At 46.6% G+C, this 9,727-nt stretch overlaps 1 protein-coding gene across 2 annotated transcripts in view; it reads left to right on the forward strand.

Moving 5' to 3' along the window:
* Col4a1 (collagen type IV alpha 1 chain) overlaps positions 1–3,940 on the forward strand; it is a 115,473-nt gene extending 111,533 nt beyond the window's left edge. For both annotated transcript variants that reach the window (XM_026788780.1, XM_026788781.1), the window contains 2 exons: positions 674–846; positions 2,607–3,940. In XM_026788780.1, the coding sequence (XP_026644581.1) occupies positions 674–846; positions 2,607–2,688 (255 nt within the window). In that variant the 3' untranslated portion in view covers positions 2,689–3,940. The remainder of the gene's footprint in view (positions 1–673; positions 847–2,606) is intronic.
* The last annotated feature ends 5,787 nt before the right edge of the window (positions 3,941–9,727 follow it).

Genomic DNA, 9,727 nt, shown 5'->3' on the forward strand with positions numbered 1-9,727 from the left:
TCACTCTCCTCCCAGGTTAATACCCAGAATGCACCTGGGCAGTGAGGCTCACTCTCCTCTTAGGTTAATACCCAGAATGCATCCGGCAGTGAGGCGCTCCTGCCTGTGTTCAGATATGTTGAGCCCTTACATTCTTTCTTTTGAAAAGCCAATTACTACAGGGACAGGTCCCTGTGTGGAGAGCTCGTTATAGCTCATTTGACTTTACTGACACACTGGAAAGTATTGATTAAATGCACACAAGTCCTGAGCCTGGTAAGAAAACGGGTAGGAATTTACCAACCTCAGATAAGGACGCTACACAGAGACATATTGGTCATTCACTTTAAATCCCTCGGGCAGAGCCAAGTTCTTCATTGACCCTACCGTTAGCCTCCTTGCCTCCATATGTGACATGAAAAGGACTTCCTGGTTGTTTTCTAAGAAAGCTGGGTGCCCTTCTCCCCCTTGGGATTGTGTGGAGGCCTGAGCACCCCAGCCTTGCCGGCAGGCCCACATTACCAACCACCCCGAGGACTGAGCAGCTGTTAGGTCTCAGAGTTTGCGAGCCTGGGGGGTGGGTGTGGGAACCCGGAGCTTCACAGAGGAGACCCCGTGGCTCCTTTCTAGGGATAGTGAATCGCTCTGGGTGATGAAACCTCAGACTCATTCATGCCTTATGTTTGTCTCCCAGCACACCAGCGCTGGTGCTGAAGGTTCTGGCCAAGCCCTTGCATCCCCCGGGTCCTGTCTGGAAGAGTTTAGAAGCGCCCCGTTCATCGAGTGCCATGGCCGAGGAACATGCAATTACTACGCGAATGCTTACAGCTTTTGGCTCGCCACCATAGAGAGAAGCGAGATGTTCAAGTAAGTCAGAATGATCCTCTGCCGGAGGGCTTGCTCTCTTCCCTTGGTGCCCTTTCTTTTCTCATTTCCCGTGACCCATCAGCCAGAGGCTGTTCTGTATGGGCAGATGACCCATATGGTTTTCAGAGGCCAGCCAAGGTGATAGGCTCGATTCTTTTTGTTGGGGAGCTGAGAGAGGAAAAGAGGTCGTTGGCCGTTTTTGTTGACGAACGTGCTAAAGTGTTATAAAAAGCAGTCCAAGTCTTCACGCAGCATGTGAAACCTCACGTCCTCAGTAGCCAGTGAGGAGGGGGCAATGCCACTCACCTCTGTGGCATTTCCATGGCCGGGGCAGCGTATGTGGGAGGTACGTCCTAAGGAACTCAGCAGAAGACTCTTAGACGCATATGAATAAAAACTCCTTTCAACATAGTATTACCGAAATAGAAGATGCCTTTCCCTTCCCGTGTCTTCCTGTTTCTAAGATTCATCTGAAAGCAGGCATCCCAGGGCTCCCAGGTTTGTTGAGGTTAATTTGGGCCCTCTCCAAGGGTCAGGAGCATGCCACGCCCCACCATCCGTGGTCACACATGTCGGCAGGAGCAGATTCAGGTGGCTGATGGGGCCGGTAGCCTCTTCCGGCTCTCCCCAGACGAGGCTCAGCTCTCCTGCAGACACGCCCAGCTGTCTTCTCTGTTTTGGGGGACAGCCATGAAGAACTCCGCTATTGTCTTCCAGCTTAGGCCGTTCTTTGCTCAACACCCTCCACCTGTCATAGTCTCAACCCGTGGCTTCCGGGAAATTGTCAGCTGCAACATTGGCAAACACAAGCTATCTAGCTCAGTGACATAAAACACAAACTCTGCTCCTTCCCCCTCAGAGTGGGGGTGGGGAGGGCTTCATTAGAAGTTAGTAGCTGGAAATGGGACTTTTTGCTTTGAACTAGCCCCTTAGTTATAATGAACCAAAATGTCTCCTTAAACAAAATTAGATTTTTCTTTTTAACTAGAATTTGCCATGGGATTTGCTAGACTGAGCTCCTTCAAGTTCAGGACAAGACGCTCTTCCATGTGGTAAACTACATTTAGTAGAATTTGATTAGTACCAATTATAGCAGAGGTTCCGTCTTTCCGGTGACTAAAGTAAGGTAGGATTTCTAGGGTCAAGACAAGTCTCAGCTGCTCTTTCCTCGGGCCAGGTGTATCCAAACGCTTCGAGAATTAGGAGCACATTTTGATTGTCAGTCAATTATCCCAGGCTTGTCACTTATCCGATTATTCAATAAAATTTAACGAGCTCTCGTTGTTGGTTACATATTGTGGGGAAGAAGAATATTCCTCTGCACCGTGGGAAGGCTGGAATCTACTGGAGACAACACAAAGCTAATGATAGTGCTAAGAGGGGACCTCAGCCGGGCCCAGGGGGCTCACACGTGCAGATAATACCTACAACATTGTCGTGCTGTGGAACCACACTCTGGGTCCCAGCACATGCCTGCCTAGAGTTCAGGAAGATAGGGTTTGCTGATTGTCATCAGTGTGGATCGGTGTGTGTCGGGTCCCTCAGGGATCGCGGGACTCGGGAGAAGCGCGGAGGAATGCAGCCGCGTTTCTGGTGGTTCACGGGAAAAGTGCCAGGGGAATGCAGCTGCATTTCTGGTGGTTCACAGGAGAAGCGCAGGGGGAATGCAGCCGTGTTTCTGGAGGTTCACAGGAGAAGTGCTGAGGGAATGTAGCTGCGTTTCTGGTGGTTCACGGGTTGATGCTGACATTGTGTTGCAGGAAGCCCACGCCGTCCACCTTGAAGGCAGGGGAGCTTCGCACGCACGTCAGCCGCTGCCAAGTGTGCATGAGAAGAACATAACGACGCCCGCCTCTGCCGCCGTCACAACATGGTGCTACTCCCTCCTCGTCCTCTCCTCCCTCCTGTTTTATTTTTAACAGCAATGAACCCTAGAATTATACCCCATGTACCTCACTGTCCACTATGAAAACCGTAAAGTGCCTTATAGGGATCCGCCTAACTAACACACCCCGCTTCGTTGGCTTCTGTTTGCTGAAGGAGAAGGACAGACAGCAATGAGCTTTCCGTAGAGGCACATACCAAATGGCACTCGTGATCAAATAAAAGATGAATTGCCTTTTGCAATCTAGTGCACTGATGTGTGAGGTGAGAACTCCATAAGGAACCCAAAGGTGCTAGGGGTACGCGGTGCTCTCCAGACAGCCCACAGCCTGTTTCATCCTGTCACCCCAGATGTGAGTGTCTGTCCATACCACTGTCTAGTGTGTTTCCAGATCAGGTCCCTCAATGGTCTGTGCCAAGAGCAGTCAAGGAAACTGGTTTCTTCAACCCTTTATATGGAATTCCATCTTTTCAGCCCCAAACACAAACTTACGCCCTGTGTGGTACTACGCAGCTGCTTTTGTGGAAGTCATGGCTTTCCTGTGGAATAAAGATGGTCCAAAGGTAGACAGAAAATAAATATATATATATGTATTAGTAATTTATATAGATGTCAGCAGTTAGGCAGATCAAGTTCTAGCGTAGAGCCCGTTGTTAAATAAAGTGTACTTCGTTTTCCTCTCTCGAAGACTGTGCCGTTCCTTCACAGGGTTTCCAACTCCAGGCCACCAAATGTGAACCACCAGCCTTCCTCACTTACTCCCAAACCAAAGAGGTGTTATTGCCAAAGGCAAATCCACTCATAAACATGGTGTCTATGGTAACGAGCCCTGTGCTTGGCGCTCACTGCGTTTACACTGCACCGAGTGTTTTCAGGGTTTTAAACAAACACTAACCACAGACCGAGTGACTTCCAAGAGTGAAGACAGCCAAGGCCTTTGTCAGCGTCCCCAGACCTGCATCCTGGCAGCCTTCCACACCTGAGCACTCACAGGCCACGTCCCAGCCTCTCATGAGCTGTGCCATAGCTCCGGCAGGGAGTGGACAGGTCACAGGAGGGCAGACTCGGACCACTGTGCTTGAAGTGACATTTCACAAAAAGTCCCCCCAAACGTTTTTTTTTTTTTTTAAAAAAAGACTACTAAGGCCTTCTGTGTAATTTCTTTAAATGTGTATTTCTTAAGAATTCAAATTTGTAATAAAACTATTTGTATAAAAATTAAGCTTTTATGAATTTGTTGCCAGGTCTGCCACTGAAACATGAAAAGTTACCACACTACTGCCAATAAACCTGTAAGCTTTGCTTGCGTACCTTACATCATTTTTATTTTGTATTTGTTCAAACAAGAGTCCTGGACTAGGGGTAATTTTTACTGATTAACTGCAAAGGAAGAGACAGCCCCCACCCCCACCCACTGCTCTGCCAGCCCAGACGCCATTAGGCCAAGGCAAGCAGAACTTGAGCAAGCACCTGAAATACATAGCCTGCCACTGACTGAGGTTGGATCCCCCAGGCCTTAGAGCAGTGGGCATGTTTCTGTCCTAGAGGGAACTAGAGCAGAAGCTTGGATTTCAAATTATCTGAAGTGGTCAAGACAGCTGTGCTGGAGAGATGGTTCAGTCAGAGGACGTGACTCCAGCAGGCGTGTAAAAAGTCAGGTGTTGTGGTCCGCGCTAGTGATTCCAGCCCGGGGAGCCTGCGACGGGCAGATCCTCAGAGCTTGCTTCTGAGGCAGTATGACTGAATGGGGGAGCTGCAGATTCCATGAGAGATGGTTTCAGAAAATAAGAGGGGCTGGGGAAGATACTGGATGGTGACATTCAGTCTCCACGTGTGCACACATGCAACACACATTCGTACAAAAAGAAGTGTGGTTTTTTTTGGTATGTATATGTGTGTGTGACTTAAGCTTTGGAAATTTTGTTTGTTGAGACAGTTCTCACTACATAGGCTCCCTCTCTGGTCTTCTTTGTAGATCAGGCTGGCTTTGAACTCACAGAGACCTACCTACTACCTACTTCAGCTTCCCCAGGGCTTGCATTAAAGGCGTGTGTCCCCACACCCAACAAGCTTCATTTTAAACTGGGTTGAAATACAGTTTATGTGGGATAGATATGTGTTTTCAGTTTCCATGAAAAGGTACCACGGATGGAGTAGGGTAATATATGAGAAACCTTTACATGTGAGGAAGAAACAGCATCACGAGAAAACATTGCGTGAAGATGAAACAGGATAACATACCGTGAAAACCAAACACAGTGCTCAGAACGCTCACGTTAATAGACCAGGGACACAGAGGGGAGGGAGGTTTGGTTTGGGTTCTCTGCCCACTTTTGACATAACTGATGGGCACTGATTTGTGTTTCCCTCTGGGAGAATGGAAAAGAACTGTCAAATAATTAGGCTTCTTGTGACAAAGTCACATGACCAAACCCCTCAAGGTTCTTACAATGCCTGGACATTCTCAGACTCTCCCCTCCCCTCTCCCGCCCCAACCCTCTACTCTCAGAATTGGAACAATCTTGGACATGTTTGTCAGATATGGGAAACAATCAGTTTAATTTTTAAAAGATCATGTGTGTCGTTAGCACACAGTTTATGCTACTCGTGGGTATCTGGTTCTTAGACATCTAGAGAGATGTCTTTGCTGAGTTGATTTTGCATCTGTAATTTAACTGGCCAGAGATGCTGGTGTATCTTGGTGATTATTTAGCCTGATTCATCCACCTATGTGACTCCACTTTCCAGACCAGGTTGTCTTGATTTAGCTTTAAATTTTTAAAAAAATAAAATGTATGTGTGTGAGTGATTTGCCAGCATGTATGTACGTGTACCACACGCATGCCTTACACCGTGTGGGTTCTGGGGATTGAACTCAGGGTGTCAGGCTTGGCAACAAGCCCCTTTCCCTGCTGAGCCATCCTGGTGGTCCGTGGTCTGTTTGTGTTTCAGAGAACGCTGTCTACAAACCATGAGGGGCACAGGGTTTCCTCTTCTGTGTTCTGGAAGAGATCAAGCAGAGCTGGTGCTGTTTCATCTTTGAATGTTCAGAAGAATTTGCCAAGGAAACTGTCTAGTGTCTGCAAATGACTTTTTGGAAAGATTTCCAATGACGAATTGGGTTTCAAATGGTTGCAGGACAGTTCAGGCTCTCTGTTCATCTTGGATGGCACTGGAGTCTTCCCTCCTGAATTAACAGATTATCTTTGCAGTGATGTGTCTATACGTCCCCCACCAGCTTGTCTGTGGAGCCCACAGCGATGGCCTTTATTCATCCCCTAATATTAAAAAATAGCATTTCTATGTTTTCTTTGTCAGTATCAATATTGATTTTTTTCAATGAATTTTTGTTTTGTGGATTTTTTTTTCTGTTTTTCTGCTTTCAATTTCATTGATTTGTTGGGCACAGTGGCACATGCCTGTTAATCCCAACCCCAGGGAGGCTGAGCTCAGGTCCTGCCTGAGTCACAGAGTAGGATCTCGATTTGAAATGTTATTCTTTGAATTTTCTCTCTTGTCCTTATTATTTCCTTTCATGTTCTTATTTTGCAATTATTCTGCTCGCTTTCTAGCTTCTTCCCCAAAGCTCAGATGATCTGTTTCAGACTTCCTGTTTTAACATACACATTGGCTGCTCAAACCCCTCTCTGTGTGTTGACAGGCTGCGCTCTTCAGTTTTGCTGCTCACTTGTTCCATTTACCTCCAGCCCAAAGTAATAGCCCATTTGCTTTGATCCATGGTTTATCTGAAAATGTGTTGTTAGTTTCCAAGTTTTGGCGGGGCCTCCTGTGAGAGCTCTTATTTTAATATCTGGTTCCACTATGATTTCACTCTGACCACAGAATAAACAACTTCTGACCTCCATGGTTTTATGTTTGTTCAAGTTCTCGTTAAAACCCAGGGTATGTTCTTTCTTGGTGACGCGCTTCAAGTGATTGAAGATATGGGTCCAGTTAGTGTTGGATGCGAGGTTGCATCCATTTCTGTTGGAATCCATCTTTTACAGCCTTGCTAGTCTTTTAGCCTCCGGTTGCACCATCTCTGGAGAGGAGAGACGATGTCTCTGCCGTGGGGGTGTTTATCTTCTCACGCAGTTGGAATGGTCCCTACTCTTTCCGGCCCAGCTTAACGCTAGGCACGCGCATGCTCAATGTCTCACGTCTCCCTGCTGAGCTGAAGTTTCTCATAGCTCCGTGCACCGCTTTGTGTCTCATAATTGTTTTTCCCGGAAATCTGTTTTGTTTGATGTTGGTACAGTCACCTTTTCTTTGGATCGGTGTTCTTCTGGGGCGGTTTTTCTGTTCTTCCCTTTTTATCCTGACCACACAATTGTGTTTGAAGAGAGATTCTTGTAGACAACATATGGCTATATCATGTTTTCCAAATCTGTTCCAGCAATCTTTGTCTTAGCTGATGTGATAGACTGCTTTTATGTTTAATTATTGTTATATTTGGATTTGTGTCTCAGATTTTGTTTACTTTTTATTTGCCACCTCTGAGATTTAATTCTTCTTTTCTGTTGTTGTTGTGGTGGTGGTAATTTTTTTTTGACATTTCTAGTATGCTGTTTTAACTCATAGTCTGTTGTTTGAGATATTGATGCATTTTTAAACAGAAGTAAAGAATAGGTCTTTGTAGTTGTATGTATGACTTTTTTTGAGGCGGGGGTCTCACCATGTACCCCATGCTGGGCCAGAACTCAACAGGTGGCTGAAAATAGCCTTACACCTGCAGTAATTCTTCTACTGCAGTCTCAAGCACTGGGATTGCAGGAGTGGCCACCCCACCTGCGGGAGAGTTTTATACCAGAGAGTTCTCATTTCTAGTCTCTCTCTTCATCCCTAATATTCACGGTTTATTTCTAGAACAATCATATATACCTAGAGAGCCTCCTTCGGAGTAGGTCTGCCCGAAAGGGTGATCCTGGTTTCCCGTTAGCTGAAAATGTGTTTATTGTGTCTTTCCCAAAAGACAGAATTCTGAGTCCTCATTTCTCACAGTAGCCCCCACTGTCATTTTTCCCCTTCCTCCTGGTCCTTACTCCCAGAGGACTGTATGACTCTCTGGCTTTTTGTAATGGTCCTCACTGCCACTATTTAATTTTCAGACAATTAATTACATTACACCTTGGTGAGGATTCCGGTCTCTGAGCTTCTTGCATCTCTGGATTTGTGCCTTTCTTCTGTGTAAAAGTATTTCAGCTTTTGGCTATGGGACTCTAGTTGCTGGGGCAGGTGCCAGGCTGCAAGTTCTACTTTACCTGTGGGGTGTGTGGTGCTAATGCCCGGTCATTTTTTGCCGGTTCTGTCCAGGTCTGCCCTGTGACAGCTGCTCTAAAGGAAAATTTACTCTACCACAGTTTTGGAAGCCTCATGTGCTGGGCTCTGTCGAGGGGCTCTGCTTAGTCTTCACGTGATCGAAGGCAGCATGGTGGACTCACGTGTGAGAGGGGCAAGGCACAGGGTGAGGCAGGGAGATTCAAGCGTTGGGCTGATTCCTTGAGTAACAGCAGAATCACTCCGTCACACGAACATTGATTCCTTCTGTGATGCAGTTACCTCCTGCTAGTCCCCCTCAAATCCTTGAACTTCACCTGTTCATCCTCTGCCTGATTCCAAAGGCCGCTGTGTTGTGCTCAGGGAACCGGACTGATGTCTCAGGCCCTGAATCAGTGCTCTTGCCTGGCAGGGGTGGGGCCCTGTGTTCCATCGCCAGCACGATGAGAAAATAGATTCTGACCCCTTCACACACAAATCATAAAAGAGGCTAGAGAGCTGCATAATTTGGGTCGCTTTTATTTGAAGTTTTTTCCAAACCAAAACCACAAGCCAGGAGGAATTTACAGGAAGACGAATCAGCCAGTGTTCCCTCATCCATCATCCCTCCACTCTTTGCCTCCATCTGCTTCCTCTGCTGTCTATTAAATACCCACCTACTCATCCAGCCTTTGCCATCTACCCATTCATCCGCTCACCCGTGCATCCTCCGACCCACGCTTCTTTCTATCATTTATCCCCCACACCTCCGTCCACCCATCACTCTCCGTCTGCTCCTTCCTCATTTATATTCCACATGCTGACCGGGCCCCAGGTACAAGGAAGCGTGGGGATGAATAACACCCTGCCCTTCGCAACGTTCTGTGAAAAATCAAGCCAATGTAGAAGAAGCTCACAACTTGTCAGGGGTGGAAATCAGGTCGGAACTCAACATCCAGTTACACAACAGGAAGGGATGGGCCTGAGGGCTGCGTTGGAAATGAAATCCAACACTTGCCTACTTTACAGTGTTACCATCAGGAGGAAATGAGGGATGGGATTAACCAGAGATCACAGGCTGTGCACACAGCAGCAGTATTTCCTCCACGCCAGCCCTGGACTCTTTTTCTGCATTTTTTTTTTTTTTTTTTACAGACAGGTTTATCAAAATTGCTTTGAATAGGGTTCCATTGTGGGACCTCACTTGTACTTAGTGACACGTTGATGCAATTCCCACAAATGCAAAGCTGTTCATTTTCTTGGATTTAGGATTGACCCCACCCAAAGTGACTTTTCAGTTTGGGGCTTTGCTGTCTTCAGATCTGAGACCTACAGGTGATACCTCCGAGGTCCTTGTCCTCCTTCTCACGGCCATCTTAGCTGCGTTTGGGGGCTATTCTGTGTCTTTCTGATGTTGGCTTCAGGGAAGAAAATTATGTGAGGTTACCAGTCAGTCCAATGTTTGTTCTGTGTCCATTCAGTTTATACAGTAGTAAAACCCACCCAGCCCTTCCGTACAGATTTAGGGTCACATGGATTCAGGCCATATATACAGACTGTTAAATGATTATACATTAAAGATCTCCACTTTTCAGTGAACTTAGGTATCTCAAGTTCCCTTCTCTTTCTTCCTAAAAATCATAGTGAGTCACCACCATCATGGCAAAGATATTTTTACATACATTAGGAGGAAAATTCCTCCCCATCCTACACAACTTCTAGAAAATGATTTTTTTCCCT

The sequence above is a fragment of the Microtus ochrogaster genome, unplaced genomic scaffold (assembly GCF_000317375.1).
Source record: "Microtus ochrogaster isolate Prairie Vole_2 unplaced genomic scaffold, MicOch1.0 UNK7, whole genome shotgun sequence".
Lineage (NCBI taxonomy): Eukaryota > Metazoa > Chordata > Mammalia > Rodentia > Cricetidae > Microtus > Microtus ochrogaster.